This window comes from Octodon degus, unplaced genomic scaffold (genome assembly GCF_000260255.1).
Source record: "Octodon degus isolate 3935 unplaced genomic scaffold, OctDeg1.0 scaffold00092, whole genome shotgun sequence".
Taxonomy (NCBI): Eukaryota; Metazoa; Chordata; class Mammalia; order Rodentia; family Octodontidae; genus Octodon; species Octodon degus.
In genome coordinates, this window is record NW_004524668.1 from 6,033,824 (window position 1) to 6,054,525 (window position 20,702).

General features: G+C 44.4%; 1 protein-coding gene across 1 annotated transcript in view; it reads right to left on the reverse strand.

Annotated features, from left to right (window-relative positions):
* Positions 1 to 11,178: 11,178 nt before the first annotated feature.
* The window catches only part of Minos1 (mitochondrial inner membrane organizing system 1), a 34,381-nt gene continuing 24,857 nt past the window's right edge, over positions 11,179 to 20,702 (reverse strand). Inside the window, exons 2-4 of the mRNA XM_004637659.3 lie at positions 14,661 to 14,708; positions 13,619 to 13,728; positions 11,179 to 11,306 (exon numbers count right to left, since the gene is read on the reverse strand). Coding sequence (XP_004637716.1) covers positions 11,292 to 11,306; positions 13,619 to 13,728; positions 14,661 to 14,708 — 173 coding nt within the window. The 3' untranslated portion in view covers positions 11,179 to 11,291. The remainder of the gene's footprint in view (positions 11,307 to 13,618; positions 13,729 to 14,660; positions 14,709 to 20,702) is intronic.

The following is a 20,702-nucleotide window of genomic DNA, read 5'->3' on the forward strand; positions in this document are numbered from 1 at the left end:
GAGAGAGAGAGAGAGAGAGAGAGAGAGAGAGAGAGAGAGAGAGAGAGAGAGAGATCCAACTGTTTCCCACTTACCCCTCCATAGAGAAGGCTTTGGGTGCCTCAGATGCCACCAGCTCTTCTCCTCTGTGTTCTGATGCCCACAGGGCTGGGCGCAGTGGGGAACAGCACTTAGAATGGTTTAGGAGACAGAGCAAAGAAAAGCCCTCGCCAGATGAGGGGTCAAGGCAGACCATGGAAGCACCTGCGCATGAAGGGGCTGACAGAAGGGTGGAGGACATGAACATGCAGGCTTGCTGTTGTTGGTCAGGCTTTTTGTCACCAGCAGACCTGAAGAGTCCTTTGCCTTTGGCACTGTAGTTTCCCTCAAGGCTCTTCTCACCTTGCCTTCAGTTATCAGACTCTTATATTTTCTCTTGATGTCCTGGTCTCACAGGCTGGGGTGTGTGTGTGTGTGTGTGTGTGCGCGCGCGCGCGCGCGCGTGAGCTGGGAATCGAACTCAGGACCTTGCACTTGCCAGGCAGGTGCTTGTGCCACTGAACCACATCCCTGACCCGCCACAGGTTGGTGTTAAACTTGTGGCTCTCCTGCATCTGCTCCCTGAGTAGCAGTGATTACAGATGTGTCATTGTGTCCAGTGCCAGGCCACCCATTTGCCCCCAACTCCTTTGCTTCCCTCTCCATGAGAATAACACCCCCACCCCAGGTTCGGTCCTGCACCAAGTTTCTCTTCTGATCCACTGAGGCTGGAAACTAGGCAAATCAATTCTTTCACAACCTTGCTTCTCCAGGTTGTTACTTTATTTATTATTCTATCCATTTCTGAGCTCCCAGCAGCTTACATATATCCACAGTGAGTGGAAGGATTTCTCTCCCTCCTCAAGACTTGGGCCTTTTGTGTTACTTAATCTCCCCTAAAGGTTTTTGTGCTCCAACTTCACTGAGGAAAAATAATCTCCCCTTCTTCGGAGCATGGGAGTGGAAGGGGGAAAAGACAAAAGAACAGTGTGCACACCTGGGCACCCCTGGTAGCCATGTTCTTCCTCTAGGAAACGGTCTTCCTGAACAAAGAAGACTGGACCAGGTTGGACACTTGACCCAACCTGGGCCAAATTCTCACTGAGGAATTTGAACTGGGAGACAAAAAGATACTTGCAGGGAAACTGAATCCCATGAAGGGCATAATTCTGGAGAACTCTGGCTCCTGAAGGAGCAGGTTGTGTGGACCCTGGGGAGAGTGACATTGGTGAGTGCAAAGGCCGGGGAGGGAGCAGGCCAGCACTCTGCAAGGAAGGAGGAGGGAGGGAGAGAGCCACCAGGAGGCCAGGTCTTCTGGGGTCTTAGAGGCCATTGCATTGAATCCGGTTATTTCTCCAAGTGGGGCAGAGGGATTTTTTTTTTTTTTTTTTAAACTGGGGATTGAACTCAGGCCCTTGCGCTTGCCAGGCAAGCACTTATTCTACTGGGCTATCTCCCCAACCCTCAAAATTGGAGATTTTATTTTTTTTTTGGAACTGGGGATTGAACTCAGTCAGGCCCTTGCGCTCGCCAGAGAGGCACTTATTCCACTGAGCCATCTCCCCAGCCCCTTTCTCCAAGTGGGAAGAGAAGCCCCTGAAGAGATCTGAGGAGGGGAATGATATGATCCTTCTTGCTGTGTAGAGAATAGACAGACGGACAATCACCTACCAGTGTTATAAGCCAGGCAATTAAAGCAGCTTTTCATGCTAATTAATTCTGGTAACATTTTATTGGTTATTATTATCATTCCCATTTACAGCTGAAGAAACTGAAGCAGGGACAGAGTAATTTTCAAGTCCACATAGATGAAAAGTGGCAGATTTGGTGCTTCTGTTTTTGGAGACAGAGTCTTACCATGTATGTAGCCCAAGACGGGCTTGAACTCCTGGCAATCCTCCTGCCTTAACTTCCCAATTATTGGAATGACAGGCATGTACCACTACACCCAGCTTAAAAAGTGGTGGGTCTGGAATTCAAACCCCACCAATGCAGCTGGGGCAGAGCAGTGTCCCTATGTCTGTAGTCCCAGCTACTCAGGAGGCAGAGACAAGGGTGATCAATCAAGCCGTGGGGTTCAAGGCCAGCCTAGGCAACACAGTGATACCCCTGTCACAAGACAACAGTAAACCAAAATAAAACAATAAACCATGTCTGGCTGCACAGCCCCTTGCATTCCTCCCACCCTACCCATACGGTAGGAGGCAGGGACAGGAGCTAGAGGGTGGAGGGGCTGGAATGAAAGGTGAAGGAATTTCTACCTCTATTCTGTACATTTGGAACCACTAAAAATTTCTGAACGGAAAGCAACATGCATAAAATAGCAGCAGGAGGACTGGGGAGATAGCTCAGAGGCATAAGCACCTGCCTCACAAGCGCAAGGTCCTGAGTTCAATCCCCAGTACCACAAAAAAAATAAATAAATAAATAAATAAATAAATAAATAAATAAATAAATAGCATCAAGACAGGTAGAAGGAACTGAGGACTAGGAAGCCACTCAGGGGGGTAAGAAACCTTGACGGACATGGCTGCAGCTCGCCACCTCGAGCGTCACCTTCCGCAAGCACTGCCTAGCCTTCCAGGAGTGTCTAAGAGGATGAAGGAAAGACTCATAATCATCTCTTCACTCCTCATCAGGAGGATGTTTCCCGGAAAACCAAGCAGAATGGAGTTTCGTCCATGAAGTCCAGCCAAGGGAGAAGAACAAGTGACAACTTGCATACCATTGGGCCTCTTCCTTCTCCAGGAGAGCTAGTGGGTCAGGTCACGCCAGATAAACTTCCAGCTTAGATGGGGAGCAATGCTGTTGAGTGTAGCTTATGATACCACTGCCAACAGCATGAGGTAGTACTAGCTGGCCATTTCACTTCCTTCCTCAAGCAGAGCACCTGGCCTCACACCTGTGCTGTGCAGCTGGGCAGGATAGAGAAGGTCATTTGGGGCCAGGGAGATCAAGTGACTGGCTCGCAAGGATACAGTGAGCTGGGCACGCTGGGAGGGGAACAGAGGATGCTCTATAGGAAGGCTGGGCAAAGTCACTGAGCTGTAGACGTGGGTCACCCAGTGAAAAAGCAAGTTAAGATTAAAAATATAAAGAATGTTAAACTCAACCATCTACCTGAAAATAGTTGAGGATCAAACTATTCCATAAATAGCATAATAAAAATGTACTCTGCTTTGGGATCACATCCAGAGATGCAGATTCAGAAAAGGTAAGAGGGCAAGAAATGGCAGAAATGGAAAAAACATACAAAGAGCATGCAGGGGCAAGGGCCGGGGGTTCCATCCCCAGGCCTGCCATGCCGGCCCCGCCTCTGGGGTGCACTGTGATGGCAATTGAGACTGGGCATGGTGGCGCACACTTGTAATCCCGGCTCTTGGGAGGCTGTAAACAGGCGGATCACTATGAATCCGATCTAGCAGTGAGACCCTAAGCGCCCTGTAGACCCTAAAAACATTAAAAAAAAAAAAAAAAAAAAGACATACAAAAAGACAAAGACTGGGGGCCGGGGAGATGGCTCAGTAGGATAAGCGCTTGACTGGCAAACGCAAGGATCTGAGTTCAATCCCTGGTTCTGAAAAAAAAAAAAAACAAAAAAAAAAACAAAAAAAAAAACCAAAACAGACAAAGACTAAACGGCCTGAGAATACACATTGGCTAAAAGTCTCTGAAATCATCTATATTCAGACACTGACCTAATCTACACACATACAACTCTTTTTTTTGGGGGGGGGGCAGCTAAGCCCACCCTGAGGTGGGCCAGGGATAGAACCATGGTCCCCTGCACCTGCCTAAGCTTGTCTAGACAGGTGCTTTAGACTGCTGAGCTATCTGCCCAGCCCTACACATACAACTCTTTTTTTTTTTTTTCAAAGTTTTATTGACAAACAGATAGCAATGAGACAGTTTCAAATCATATCGGAAGGACAGTTTCAACAAACAATACACTGCATATATTCTTCTTAGTGGTTAATTGCTGTACAAGATGCGGACTTGTGATCCCATTTACAAACACCATTAGAACAAATCATTCTATTCATTAAGAGAATGCAACTATATATCTATCCCAACCTCTTTGAATACACAGATACAAAATGGACATTCATCGGTATACCCCATTTTTTCTAAGTTCCATTATTGAATATTATAGGTGTGTAAACTCAGCAAAATATTCTAAAAGAGTCCAGTAGCCCATAATAGCATTGGGTCTTCTGTTTAACTGGCAATGTCAGAAATTATTGACCTGAGTCCCCCACAGCTCAACCCAACAGCATGGCTTTATTTCTTATATTTCGACTTCATACTTTTCTACTGGATGGTTAAGACCAAGGTAAAGCAGGACCTATGCAACAAGAGTTGTAGCTTTTTGGTCTGAGAAGGTCAGTGAAATGCCCTCAGGATTTGTCCTGAGATCCTGTACCTCAGATTGTAGAACCTTCATCAGTGCAGCCATGTGGATGAGTCACGGCCATTGCTTGGCCAATACACATACAACTCTTACAAGTTAATATCTAGAGTCACATTTTCCACCGTTAGATAAGGAAATTACAAATATGGATGGCAAGAAGGGCCAGATTGAACTCTACCTTGTTTTTGTTTTTGTGATACTGAGTACATGCCAACCATGTATATCACTGAGCTATACCCCAGCTCCAAATCTTAGGATTTGGACTTGAGATAGCAGCGTGTGTTCAAGATCTCAACACACACACACACACACACACACACACCCATGCACGCATACACTTACACTTCATCTGCTGAGAGGATGACACTAGTGTCTAGGCAATGATACCTTAGTAGCAACAGGCACACCCAAAAATCTTAGTTCCTACTATGCACTAAAAAAAAAGGGTTCCCTGGAGAAATGGCAGATTCCAAGGCTGGGGTAGGGAAGATCCAAGAGGTTGGAAAATCTGTATTCACACAATGCAGTGGCTATGTCAGAAGAATACAGATGCTAGCTTCAAAGAGCTCCTACAGCACAGACTTGGACAACAGGCGTAACAGTAATACACGCAAATAGTACCGGACTACCATCAATTACACTGAACTATGCACACTGATGTATTTAGGTAAATAAGCACAATGTCTCTAAATCAGTCTTAGCCCCAAAATGCTGCGCGTGTACAGGTGTACACAAGGAGGATAAAGAAAATGGGGGGTGAACAATTGGGGAGCATGGATACAAGGTGTGAAAGACATTCTATAAGTGTAAGATTAGGTCAAAATCAAAAGTCCCAAAAAATTTTAACCCTTAACAGTAAAATTTAAGATAATAAATATTACCAGTATGCATTACAAGAAGGGTCTTTTGTACCTAGTGATGCATTTTATGGTTTATAAATTTTCGAGAATTGGAAAGTGTATATATTCAAGATGCACAGGCCAATAAAGTTATCAAAATGCTTTTATTACATTTGCAAAGATTTAACAAAACTCATCAGCCACACTGACAATTCTGCTTTTAACAGACATATAACTTTAATATAGCTGCTTTAAAATTATATCTACTTAGTCTTAGAGCTGAGCTTGGCAATTTTAACTAGTTTATGTGTGTCAAATCAAGTTTATACTGGATCAAACTACTTAGAAAGAACCCATTCTGGTTTAAACAGCTTTTGACTGGCTTAAACACAGGTTAACACTTTGGTTCAAATTCTACCTGCAAGGGGCTGGGGAGATGGCTCAGTGGAATAAGCACTTTCCTGGCATGTGCAAGGGCCTGAGTTCAATCCCTGGTTCTGCCAAAAAGAACAACAAATTCTACCTGCATTACCTACTTAAAGCTTAACTTGTTCTCAGGAAATTTTTGTTTTCATGAGACAGAGTCTTGCTATGTAGACCAGGCTGGTCCTGAACTATGTGGCCCATGCAGTGGATTATGGTAAAAATAAAAAAAAAATCAGCACTATGATGTACACAAAGCCTTACAGTAACTAGCACACAGCGTATACTCAATAAATATTAGCAATTATACATTCTTGCTAAAGGTGAGCAAGGTAAGTTGTGCTAGCTCTAACAGGCTAGACGAGGAGGAGGAACAATGACTTGCAGACCCTTCATAAAGGAGCTTTTTCCTAGTCTCTAATGACATCACCTGACCCCACCGCCCCAATTCTTGACGTCTCATCCCCAGCTCCACCTTCTGGCTCTGAGACCCTCCAGTGAGAACCAAACAACTGAGACCCATTTTCCCAGGTGCAAATACTCAGCAACAGTCCTGTTTCCTACCAAGACAAAAGCTTGAGTCCTCATATTCCCACCCTGTTTCTTTCTTTCTTTCTTTCTTTTGGCAGAACCAGGGATTGAACTCAGGCCCTTGCGCTTGCCAGGGAAGCACTTATTCCACTGAGCCATCTCCCCGGCCCCTCTTACTCTATTTCTTCAGCATCTTTTTCCTCCTTCCCTTCCTAGCCTAGCACAGAGCCTACACACTTGGCAATTAAGTGGGGTTTCTTTCTTTCTTTTTTAAGCTAGTGTGAAGTTTCAAAAGGCAAGACGCTACAATGGCATCACTCCTAAGAAAGTGAAAATTAATGAAACTAAAATTCACCTATGAAAATGGAGGAGTGTTTCTCAGCAACTTTTAGTTTCCTTCCTGAAGGGCACACAAGAAGCAAAGTCAAAAGTTTCACGACGGGGGCCGGGGAGATGGCTCAGTGGAATAAGTGCTTCCCTGGCAAGCACAAGGGCCTGAGTTCAATCCCTAGTTCAAAAAAAAAAAAAATGTTTCACGACCCCACAAGGGAACAGGGCCCTGGAGGACTTGAATTTCTAATGAAACTTACAGAACAGAACACATGCCTCTGGCAACAAGCTGGAACTTTCTAAAAGCTGAAGAGATCAAAGTAAAGAGCGGGGACAAGACCACTTGAAATGTTTTCTCCAAAAGACAAAAATAAAAACAAGAGGGACAAGAACAAAAATTTAAAGTTTCTAAAAAGCAAACGGTAATATGTAATCATATGTCCAATCTTACATAACTATATGTTAATCTGAGCAACAGATTGAACAATAAACACAGATAATACATCAATTATTAAAAAAAAAAAGCTTTCTTGCCCTTGGATCTCACTGATTTGAACTCTAACAGCCAAGAATTATGTCCTTTCTGCTCTGAAACAGTCCCCCGACTACCCATCAATAGTAACATGCACCCTGTATTTTCATTCCAATAGCAACAATCTCTTTTTATTTTGCAGTGCTTGGGATCAAACCCAGGGTGCCAGGCGAGCACTCGACCTTTGACCTGCATCCCTCACCCCAGCAACCTCTTTATGTATGTGGTAACACATATACCTGGCCCTTTGGAGCTTATAGATTCTTTTGCCCTCTTTATAAATGGGAGACCTGGTGTTGGACGAAATTAAGAACTTCTGGAGCCAGGGAGATGGCTCAGTAGAATAAGCGTTTGCCTGGCAAGTGCAAGGGTCCAAGTTCAATCCCCAGTTCCACCAAAAAAAAAAAGAACTTCCCTCAAGACTGGACAAACGGGGCTGGAGAGATGGCTCAGTGGTCTAAAGCACCTACTTAGAACAAGCTTAGCAAAAGCATCAGGGACCGCGGTTCAATCCCCCAGCACCACATGCCAGCCAGCCCGCCCCCTGGTGGGCTGAGCTGGCCACACACACACACACACACACACACACACACACAATAAATAAATGTACAAACAAATAAATAATTTTTTAAAAAAAGACTGGACAAACAAGCATGGGGTAGATGCAAGAGCGGGGGCCTGACTCCCATGCTAGTCTCCTGCCCGGCCTCGCCCTCGTCAGGTCTGCCCTCTGCCTTCAGATCCTTTACCACAGTAACATGTCACCGACGCAAACTCACCACGCAGCTCTACTCGCTCCTGCCCAAGTCGCTGTGTGCCTCGACACGTCCTTCAGTGTCCAGGATGAGCGGTGCTCACAGTACACTTAATGGAAAAAGTGGTGATGGCGTCCAGATGAGCTTATTATTCTAAATTTAGCATTCCTTTTGGTACTTCGAATTTCCACTTTCTCCCTTCCACCACTTCACATCTATGTAATTAGAAAGCATGCATGAGCGAGGAAACTATTTGTGTCTCAGGGCCGCTCAGGATAAAGCTGCCCCAGCCCCACGGAGTACATCACTGTGGAAATGCTTTGCAGCAGTTTATTTGGACAGGATCAGAAACAGTCCTTCCAACAATACAATCAGAATGAACCATGACAAGTAAAATGCAATTATGGCTTGGTTACATAAAAAAAAAAAAAAAAAGTAAACAGTGAGGTTTGGGAAAACAAAAAAGCAAAACTACACAAAACTACACAGTCATCTTCATTCCCAATCTCTGCACTTATAAGCAGGATTTCGAGACTGCATTCTTGAGTCTTTTGCAATTGGTGAGAGGATGACACTCACTAAAGCAGACAGCTCAGCAGAGTGTGTTCGAGGCCACTGCTCCGGACAAAGGCGCACTTCTGCACGCGGCAAACGTGCCCGGTGAAGTCTCCCCAGTGGGTACTTGGAATGCCAAAGTTATTCACCTAAATGAGTTCAAAATACATATTGTTTGAGGCCAAATTATACAGCATCGAGCTTGGACTGTATGTATTTATGTATGTTGGCAGAGTAGGCCCCTTTTGGGGCGCCACAGCATTACCCTAGTATCTTATGCCCAGCTGGGTTCTGAGACACATCCCCCCCACCCCATGAATTTCCTTGTACTTGGTTCCAGAAGGGCAGACAAGAGGCAAAGTCAAAGTTTCTCAACCCCACAAGGGAACAGGACCCGGGAGGACTTGAATTGCTAATAAAATTTAAAGTTGCCTTTGGCAACAAGCTGGACCTTTCCGAAGGTTGATTTGAGACAGAGGCATAGGAGGGATGAGATCAAACATTCTGCTTCCGGCAAGCCTTTGCTAAGGGCTACAAGGTGGGAATACAAAGTACTCGGGGACTAAAGCAAACAAACAATGAATGCCTGCTTCCTTCTCTGGCTGTTGCCCAAAACTGCTTCCTCCCAGAGCCTGATCAGTTATTTCCTCGAAGCAATTTAGAGGTGCTTCAAGGTGCAGGGCAAAGGGACCCATTCAAGTGGATGCCTCAAAACCTAGCAACTGACAGGATAGGGAAGTTCGATGCCAACGGCCCTAACTGTAGGGATCTGTAGGTCTCACTGCATCTGTTCTACCCCGGGAGAAATGGTGGACACCTAACTGCTTTATTATTCTAATGCATCCAAGCAGGTGCTTTAAAAGCCCACTGAGCTATCTTGCCGGCCCAATTCTAATGCATCTAGAAAAGTTGTGAGCATGCTGTTTTTCATCTTTTTTGGATGGAGATTTGTTATTCTTATCTCTGCCTAAATGAAGATGGAAAAAGTGGGGAGAAAATACTAACTTTTAAAGCAACCCGCCCCAGGGTGCGCTGAGACGGCAATTGAGGCTGGGTGTGGTGGTGTGTGCCTGTAATCCCAGTTCTTGGGAGGCTGTAAGCAGGGGGATCATTGAGTCTCATCTAGTAGTGAGACCCTGAACACCCTGTACTCCCTTCCCTAAAAGACAAAAATAATAATTAAAAAAATAAAACAAGCATGAGGAAACAAGTGGAAACGATGATGGAGGGAATACTTTTTGTGTGTGTTATGGTAGTGGGGATCATTTCCAAGGCCTTCTTGCACATGCTAGGCAAGTGCTCCACCACTGAGCTACATGCCCAAATCCTGACTCCACAGAGGAGTGGAGGAGATGAATCAGGTCACATGGTTGTTTTTCTTTTAATTATATGGGTTGCTTTGATTGTGGAATGAAGAGGGCCACATAAAAACAGCTGAGCAGCTGGGGCATGCCATGGCCGTGACTTTACAATGCTGGGCTCGGCCCACCTTTGGCAGAGTGCCACTACTGTCTGCTCAGGTCCTGAGTAGTAGAACCTCCAGGAAAGGGGAGTGGGTGCAGGGGGAGGAGGGAGGGAAAGGGGCAGGGGCTTCTTACTCTGCATCTACGCATCACAGCATGAGCTCGAAGTCCCTGTGGATGTGCAAAGCTGGGGTCAGGCGATGACGCATGGTGGTTATCCGGCCTAGCCCACCACATCCCCCCCTTGCCCCTCAACACTCTGACAGCAGGAATTACTTGCAGATTTCCAGCTCTGATGGGTACTTTCATGATTCTGCGCCTCACAGAGCTGCCTTCCCTCTCTGCCTCTTCTGTACTCTGTAAGGCCGTCCCCTGGACATTCGGGTGCACCTTGTCCCTTGTGCTCCCTGTACCTCATATCCACAGCCCACCTCTGCTAAAACAATTCACTCTCGGTGGCACCAGTATCTGCGTGTCTTTCTATCAGACTTTAAGCAGCACAAGCCAGTGCATTCACATTCACTTATCTCTGCTGCCTACAATAGTCCTTACCACAGAAAATGCTCGATTAACATTTATGAAAAAGGCAATGGGATCAAGCTCTGCCCATCTTACTTGTATTATAAGGAGAAAAATAAAACATGAAAACCTGAGCTCTGAGATTCAACACATTACCAGAAGGAACTGCCAGTACACTCTTTTTGTGTTCCACTTACACAGTTCAAGTGAAACTATCAGAATAAATTTACAGAGATGTACCAGATACGGCCCCTTTGTCCTCAAGCCTCAGCTGCTATTTGAGGATAAAGCCAACCCCATCTGTGGCCTACCAGCCAGGGGCGTGTGCCCCAGCTCGCTCTATTGCCAAGAGAAAAACCCTGGGCTGAAGCTTGGGCTGTGCCACGCCCCATGATGCTATGCGGCTTGACATCAATGGTGGGAGCCACGCAGTTACACTCAAGTCCGCTAACACAACAGCTGCTTGCCCTCGGTGCAGCAGGCACAGCTGAGATGTGCCCTGCCAGGTCTGCTGGTGAGAACAGCAACAAGCCTCGAGCTGCCGCAGTGAGGAAAGCTCCACGACGTGTCCGGCCTCTATGGGGCAAACAGCTCTGGGCTATGCTTCAGGGGCAGGTGGCAAGGAGTGGCCGCAGAAGAGCTCTGCAGCAGCAACCAGGGGAAGAAATGAAGGCCGGGCACTGGACTTCCTTTTTAAATTTATTTAAGATCACCTCCTTACAATTTACAGAGAGAAAATACAAAACAAGAAACAAACTTGGTTTCCAATACATAAACAGTGTGCTGGAGTTCAAAGCATTACTGGTACAGAGCATTACTGCTACAGAAGAGCGTCCGCTTACTCCAGGGCACTTCAGTATTCCTGAGGAATAAACATGATTTCTCCTGCTCCCACTGGGATGTTCTCGGTGCGGGTCACTGCTCCTGCTCCTGTGAAGCAAGGACACTCAGGTTAGGATGGTGCGGGAGCACTATGACAACACTGACAGCCACTGCTCTAAGCGTCACCAGGGGTCACAGGGCCCAGTCCGTCTCACAGGAAGCCACATGCCTGCCTCCAGTCATAGCAGTGCTCCCCTAGTCCTGGAGAAGGACAGGAAAGGAGTGGAAAGTGATCAGTCCTGGCAACTCTATCCCTAAATCCACCCAGGGCCATGGCAGTGGTCCCGTGGCACGTACCACTGACAGCCTAAAAGGTTTGTCATCCCTGAGCTCACAGCTGAGCGCAAACAGCACAGCTTGGAGCCAACAGCCTACTGACAACATGATCTCTGGCAAGTTCTGAACCTCAGTAAGATTCTATTTTCTTCTCTGCTGAATAAGGATAATTATATCTCTCTCATAATCCACTGGGCAGTGTGGCGAGAAAGAACATGAAGATAAAGCCCTAGGATGGTCCACAAGGCACAGCAGGCGCTCAACAAGCAGCCATCCCAGTACAACGACCCTGCATAGCCCAAGATGGGGGTCTGTTCCTCTTTTCAGAGAGTGGAGAATGACCACAGTAGGGCACAGACTCAAGTTCGGATGAAGTTACAAGGCCATTCTGGAGCAATACGCAGGCTGTAAAAAAATATAACAATATTTTCCACAGTAACTCCCAGCTATTAAACTTCTAATATGCATATAATCTCTCCAGCCATTACTCATGACAACTTAGTTTGGAACAATGGAAACATTTTGAACAATAGGAGACCTGAAGGTCCCTGCTCCTTTCTATTCTCCAGACTCAGCACTGCTGCCAGGAGGGTGAAGAGACAGGGAAGGGGAACAGCCTGTCATCAGCTTGATGCCCTCCAGCCACACCTCCGTGTGCACTGGCCCCCTGGTGACCTCACTCTTGCTCTGGCACAGAGCCGGCTCACGAACACCAGCGTTCCCTGCCCCCACTCCCAGCACACACGGGTCGGGTGGTAGGGAACTGTTACTTGAGATTTTGTGACTCTGCGGCTATAGTTCTTGACCAAATTAGGGCACGCATTTGTGCCGCATTTTCTGCTCTACTTGTTAGTATGGTGAAACAATGGACAAATCAATCACCCTTTCTTGGTTGGCTTCAGCGTAACAACCAATGCTTCTATTTATATACGGCATCTAACAGCTCACAAAACATTTGCACATTTAATCCTCACACCACCCTATTGGGGGTCAGGGATACAGCTCAGTGGTACAGCATGTGCTCAGCATGCACAAGCCCCTGGGCTCAATCTCCAGCACCCCCACATTCTAAACAAGGAAAATACACAAAGCCTCTAGGGGATTACTGCCCTTATATTTATGGATGGAGAATGGAAGTTTGGAAGTGAAACAATGCAAGATCTCACAGGAAGCAAGAGGTGAGTCTCCTGGCCCAGATGCTGCCCCATCTTGGTGATAGTTCTAGCTCAAGGGACAGCTGGAGGGGGGTATTCAGTGCATGTGGTGCTGTGCAGTTGTTCCCCGAAGGCTAGGCTACTGCAAAGGTTAAGCCTTAGCAAGCCCAAAGCCTCTGCTGCTTACACCCATCAGAATACACAATCCACTTCACTAACTCCTGTTACATGTATTTCATTGCTCAATTTGTTTCAGACCCTCAATACCACCCGTCCCTAAGTGCAATCGCCCACTTCTGCCCCTTACACTTTACAGTAACCAATTATGTAAAGAAAGCGTGTCATACCAGGAAATGTTAAGAAGCATGCTACACGCACTTCTTTTCCTGCTTGTTGGGATCACTACTGAAAGGCACCTGCAGATGAGGACTTTGTTTTTGTTTTGTACTGGGGATGGAACTCAGGACCTTGCACTTGCCATGTAGGCGCTATTGCAGCTGAGCTATCTCCCTGGCAGATGAGGACTTTGGCAGAATCATATAAGACATGCCTTCTTGAATAAAAAACCAGAATACTGGCAGAGTCCCAGAAGTCTTTAGGTTTAGCTCGTATGTGTGAAATGCTTACAGACTCTGTGATCTTAAACAAAAAGTGCTACTTACAGAGAGTTAATACTTTGACCATTGGTAGTAACTTCAATTGCAGTCAGCTACTGTGTAAGTGAACACAATATGTACCTGGAAGGCTCAGGGGAGACCCTTTAGCACCAAAGCAGTGTCACCATCATTAAAGGCCAAAACGCAATTAGGATCTCAGCAGTACCACAATGACACAGTTTACTCCTCATATACACTCTAAAGAATTCTTCGGGGCTTCAGGAGAAACTGTTTTTTCCTCTGCAAGAAAGAGAAATATCAATTCTGTACATACTTTGACATATTTTCCATGTAGAAGATACGGAGCCTGGAAATCATGCTGACAGTTGGAGTAGGCCATCCCCAATCCCATGCCAGAACCAAAGGCTAAGGGCCACATTCTTCCTATTGATAGAAAAAGGAAAATCCCAACAGGTAACCATTAAAGGAAGATAAAGCTCCCAACCCTTAAATACATTTGCTTAGGGTTCAATGAATATTCAGCAGGCATCATATAAAATACCATATACTGCATCATTTCATCACCATTCCTCGCAAAAGAGGGGATTAATCAGTAAATTAAATCACTTGACACATTTATTAAGTGCATTAAGTGTCCAACCTGCTAGGTTTGAGAAATATAAAAACCATAAATAACATTTTTCTCATCTGTTCAGTTTCATTTCTTAACCTATCAGGAGTAATAATCTGTTCAATATGGTGCTTGGTTATAAAAACAAGAATTTCACCAATATTTATATACTTTAGTTGTAGTAAAACAGGGTTTTCATGTAAACCAGTCTGTAAGTATTTCATATCAGCAGTGCATGTTAATTATGATTCCCTGGAATGCAGCAACTGCCAGCCCTTCCTGGAGGAGGGTCACAGTGAGCCTGCTGGCTTCTCCTCAACATCCAAACTTCAGATGCTCTTCCACAAAATGAAAGGGAGACTACCCACCCTTTGCTTAGAATTTTTGGCCAAGAGAATGTGCATTTCTGGTCCATTTGTTTTTATTACCAGCAAGACTCTCATTTTCAAGTTCCTTTAGAAAAAATTAATCAAAAATATGTGAGCATGGAGGTTTGGCCAACTGACTCACTGGCATAAAGTACAGGCTTTTCTAGTGATATCATATTTAAGATATCAGGCACCCTGACTCAATGCCCAAGGGAGCGCTGGAGATGTCAACCTGCTCTGACCTCGCCTGAGTCCACGCTCTGTGCACCTAACCCTTGAATGGCGGGGTGACCGCCCCCAGGGGGACCTTCCTGAGCGCCCCCACAGTGCATCATATACAGCCCTGTACTGAAAAAATCAGTAAAAATCACACTTACTTTTAAAGAAGGTAAGAGAAAAAACAACTCCTAATCCAAAACCAGTACCTAAAGAGAGAAAAAAGTGTTACATTGCACAATAGTAACCTGACAGAGATAACATAAACATTTCTTAAATGTGAAAACAGCATAAAAGTTTATTTTTTCATAATTTAAAAAAGTTGCTTTTCTCATTTTTAACCATGAAAGGTCAGACAGAGGCTTTACAGATGCCTTTGATCTCCCAGCCCACAATAGGAAATAAAAACTTTATCCTCACCATTCTGTCTAGACGAGTTGCAGGCTGGGAGGGTGGGAGGCTGGGGACCAAGCCGCAAGATTGTTCCTGACCCTCGGCACTGCAAGCATGTGGCCTACCTATTTCACATGGCAGCCACAGCCAAAATGCCACATAAACAATGCCAACAGGACATTTTCCCTGTCACTTTAGCATTCTGAGTAATGTCTACTATTTTTGAAGAAGATGAAATAGTACAATCCAGAAAAATCCCCAAAGCTGTGCTATCATCCACGTCACGGGGCCCCAACAGGGAAAGGTAACCCTCACGACCTCCAGTGGTCTGACAGCAAGAAAATCTTATGGCCTATTTTTTAAGTGGGCAGGGACTCTGGGGGTCCATCCCAAGGCCTCATGCACACTAGCTAAGTGCTCTACAACTGAGTTACATCCTCAGCCCCTTTAATACTGCATTTTACATCAGACTTCACAGGAATCTAAACTTGGGAAAGGTTTAAAAATTCAAATCCTCATCTTTACCTGATTTGTCAAACTTCAACCATGCTGATGCCAACTTCATAATTTCACACTATTTACAAATATTATTTATTTCATCATTTTCTTAAGAAATTCAATACATGTGCTTAATAAATGTAGCCTCAGAAATATTGCTGTGGTCATAGATTCTAGTGTTAGCTTTACTTCTTTCACAAAGTACATTAAAAATGCTTTTAAAAAATTACATCACATACTATACTGATACATATCTCATTCTCAATAAAATAAGCTATACAGGAGGAGAGCCAAACCTGACTGCTTTGATTTTTCAGACTAGTAGGCAATTGTTTTCAATTCTGTATTTTCTGATGTACTTTAATAAGTACTCCGTGGTCCACCAGTCTCTCACTCTGAGAACCTCTTTACAATAAAGCACCACGTAAAAGCCTCAATTCTCCTTTGTCTTACCGTTTGTGCTGCTGAAATTCCAAGGACTTATTCTTCTAACTATGCCTTCAGGGTAGTACGGTATATTCAAAGTACTCCTCAGCCAAGCTAAACTTTCTGCTCCAAACACAGACAACTTTACCATGAGTGAGCAAGCTAATCTATGCCTTTTGGCTTTATTTTGCCTTTTTGAGATAGGGTCAAGCTATTCAGGTTGGCCTTGAGAAGCTCACTTTGTAGCCCAGCTGGTCTCCAGCTTGCAATGATTCTCCTTCCTCAGCCTACCTAGAGTGTGGAGATTACAGGCATACACCACCACACCATTTTCTCTATCCTTTTTTGATCCCAGTACTTCTTTTTGTACCTTTACACAACCCATCTAGCATTGGCTTGAAGACAGTAGTCATGCTATTTACACTCAAATATTTCTGATAGTCTCTCTTACCATATATATGTAGTCGTAACTACTTCTTTCTGCACCCATATTTCTGTGATGCATAACATTTTTGTCAAAGACAGACCACTTAAACAATGAAGCCACCAGAAGATTACAATGAAATATAAACAGACAGCTGATAAGGCAGGAGAAAAGAAACCTCCAGGAGACAAAGGATACTCAAGAAAATTCACAATGAAGGACTTAGCAGAAGGTTTTGACAAACCTCTTAGCAAATTTAACACCAAAAGGTTTTCACTAACAGACAGGACTGTTCGTGGTGCATTATCTGTTTACAACAAAGTCTACAACAAGGAGAGGGAAAAAAATTAAAACAAAACACCAAACCAAACCCAAGCAAGCAAGCCTTCTTTTCACACACATTTCTGGGAAGAGCAAGCGCTGCTCGCGGGCAGAGCGTCCAGGATGCCACGAGGTCTTGTCGTCACAGAGCATAGCACCACGCCCTACTGCATGTGTGGACCTTCCAGTGCAGCAACATGTGGAGGTGGGAGCCCACGAAACCGATGATGTTGATCCTAAGGCTAATCTGCATGTCTTTTTATAACAACAACAAAAAAACCTTTTAAAAGTTAAAAAGAAAATTTAGGCTGGGGAGATAGCTCAGCGGTCTAAGCACCTGCCTGGCAAGCACAAGGACCCAGGTTTGATTCTGGGTACTGTATGCTGTGCCAGCCCCTGGCACACCATGCCAGCCACCAAAACTTGGTGTGGTGGCACACACCTGTAATCCCAGCAGTGGGGAGGATGAGACAGGAAGATCCCTACAGTCCAAGCTGCATAGAGACCCTGCACCAAAAATAAATACATAAATAAAATACATAAAAAAGACAAAAATATTTTAAAGCAGAAAAGGCTTATATGGATACAATATTTTTTGCACAGCTATGCAATAATTGCAAGCGTCAAAAAGTTAAAATAAGCTAAGGTTATTATTACTGAAGAAAGAAGACAGTTTCAAAAATAAAGTTAGAGTAGCACAGTGTATATGAAACCCACAGTGCTGTACAGCAATATCCCAGCCTTCACGCTCAATCCCTACTCACTCTGACTCATCCAGAGCAGCTTCCAGGCCTGCAGGCCCCTTCAGGAGAAATGCCCTGTCGGTACCAGTACCATGTTACCTTCCATACCCACTTCTAGTGTACTTTACCTGTGTTTAAATACACAAATGCTTACTATTATGTTACAAATTGCCAGCAGTACCCAGTACAGTGGTCCCTGTGTAGTCTGCACCCAGGAGTGACAGGCGCATCTCACACAGCCTCGTGTGCACCCACACTGGTGTGAGTACACTTGGTGATGTTCACACAATGAGAAACCACCTACCGATGCACTTCTCAGAACATCCTTGTGCTCATGCAACACATGACTACGCATCTATGTGGATATATGACCGAACCCTATACAAATATGAACTGTAATTAAACATTATTACTTTGCTCTATGTCATGTCTGTTTTAGTACCCAGCTTGAAAATGCACTATCACTTACATCATCCCAATTTCCATTTCCACAGGAAAAACAAAAAGGAACTAACATTTGAATATCATCTACCAATAACCCTCTCGCAACCAAAAAAAGCCTGTTTACATCAAGTAAGCTGACAAGGTATTATCCCCCTCCTTCCAGACACAGAAAACAACGTCCAAAGCTAATCTGTTCATTAATCCTAGAGCAGTCAAGTGGGCTCAAGTCCCCCACACTACAATGTTACTGTGCGCATTACATGCAGACACTGTATTCTCCTCCAATTTCAATCCCAACAATCTCACCACCTCCCAAGGGAAACCGGAGCGTCCAGATTTCTGTTGTCAGTGAAGTCAGATATGGTTAAAACATGAACTGCACTCCACATGCAGCAGCCGGAACATTAGGCAACCCTGAAACAACAAGTCTACACAAAGCTAAACGGGCTTGCTCAGATTCATTCTCAGATTAATCCTACCGAGTATGTGATAGACACCAGCCTACCTGCTAGGTGTGACTCAAGAACGGAAAGAAACGGGACCCACTGGTATTGATCCTCTGTGGCCAAGAACCTGCTATTGCTTGGTTTATAAAATGGCAGAGGGCTCAATTTCAAGGGGACTTGCCTCGCCCCATGCAGCTGGAAGATGAGTAAGGCAGCAAATTGGTACTAGAAAATGAGGTAAAGGGTTTGGACTGGCTTACAGATTCCAAACCAGGCAACGGGATGAGGAGGCAGGCCAGTAAAAACATAATGGCTTACAATCAGAGCTTTTGCTCTTCTCCATCTGGAGGCAATTTTTTTGGCAAAGAAATCAAAAGCCCAAAAGGAAAATATTTCAGCATTTTTCTGGTCCTTCTGACTCCATGCCTGTCTCTTCTATTTTCCCCCAAGGAAAGAAAGCTCTCCGATGCTCAACTTTTCCTAGCAAGAGACCAAGAATGATGCTAAATCCACTGCTACCAGTATCGCTCAATCAAAAATATGAGGAACACTTCCACATCAATCAATAGAAGCAAAAAATCTTTCAGCTTTAGAATTCAGATATATGTGTCCAACTACCCAGTTTTGCTCCTACTAAAGGCATTTATCTGCAAGCAAAAATCTGAGCTCAAAATCACAGGTCAGACTAGTCAAAAGGCAGGGTCAAAAAATGTGCTCTGTGGTCTTAGTTAAAAAGGGGAGGTTACATCCTCAATTCTTAAGTTATTGGGGCCAGGGAGATGGCTCAGTAGAATAAGTGCTTCCCTGGCAAGCGCAAGAGTCTGAGTTCAATCCCCGGTTCTGGAAATAAAAAAATAATAATGATTTTGGCGCACAATCAAATACCCCCTTGGATTTCTATATTTTAAACATAAGAAAGACTATTCTCTTCAGAAAAATGTAATTCATAAATGAATTTTTAATAGTGCTGTTTTACTTAAAGCTTGCTATCTCAGTTACTTAAGAGATAAATAATAGTGGAAAGCTGATGAGTTTTACAGACTCAGGTTCTTACATGCTCATTTCTCTTATAAAAGCAACATGTTGCTTCAAAGCAAGTCCTACCTGACCAGGGGACACCAGTTCTGCAGCTGTTTCCACTAAAGATTGGCACCTCTAGGCCAGGTTTAAGCTTCATAACAATAAAACATAAAAGGTTAGTCTTACAATAAAAACAAAGCAACCTGGAAAAGAGAAGAGGTTTTTCTGCCCTTGGCCACTTTTTCTTATTGCATGACAAGCTCTTTTGGAAGAAAAAGCCAAGGGAAAAAGTACAAAGCATTTTTCACCTTTCCCCTGGAAGCAAACATTTAGCCATGAACACAGTTTATATACAACTTTGCCTTCTCCAACTCAAGCCTGTTCTCAAAAGTCTAAGCTGTCTGAAATGGCAACCCAAAGTAAGGAACCGCCTGCTCATAGGCATACATCTCCCTCACAGCAAAGTCCCATAATCAGTGAAAGGAGGAGCAAGGAGCGCATGCACGCACACACGCACACACACACACACACACACACACACACCTTATGGAACTGACATTAGGCACAGAGCCTATGCTCTGAAACCATTTCTTTTGGAGAGGAAAGAAAATTGGCACAAATTCTTTCAAAAAGAAATTACCCTAAGTCTACCTAACAATGCAATGTCATGCACGCTAGGACACTGTAAAACTGGTTAGCAGATAAACACATTTTTTTAGGAAGAAGCAATTCCTAAAAGAACATGTGACACTATTTTAGTAACAAAAAGAACAAACAACTCTGTTCCTTCTAACTACATATAAAATACTGCCCTATCTTATGCTGCTGTGGGTTTTCTAACACATGTAAAGGGATTAAAAGCCAACAGATGTACATCAATGTACACATTAAGCCACCTTATGCGAAGAAGAGGGAGAAATATACATCGATGATCATTACAGTTATGGACACTTTCTAGTCACTCAATGCAGTATTATTTTACATCCAGAAAAATACTGGGCCGGCCAAATAGCTCAGTGGAATAAAGCACCTGCAAGCAGGCGCAGGGGCCGGGGGGCTCAATTCCCGGGCCTGCAGAGCCGGCCCTGCCCTCCAGTTCATGCTGAGACAACACTTGAGACTGGGCGTTGTGGTGACACGCCTGTAATCCCAGCTCTTGGGAGGCTGTAAACAGGAGGATCACTAAAAGTCCAATCTAGTAGTGAGACCCTGAACACTCTGTAGACCCTTCCCTACAATACAAAAAAAATCTTCTCTCAACATGCCACAGTTCCTTAAGTTTTACTTCACTGAATAGAGGCAAACATGAGCAGCAAGAATTAACAAGCAGGCTACATAATCTGACTGCAGAAATGTGCTTTGGAAGTTAGCTCCCGAAGAGAATAGCTGGAATGATACATGCTCCTACAGAACCAACTCTGCAAAAGGTGCAGTCATCTATGGAGTTTCAATTAAGAAACTGCACTGAAAAACAACCAAAATCATAGA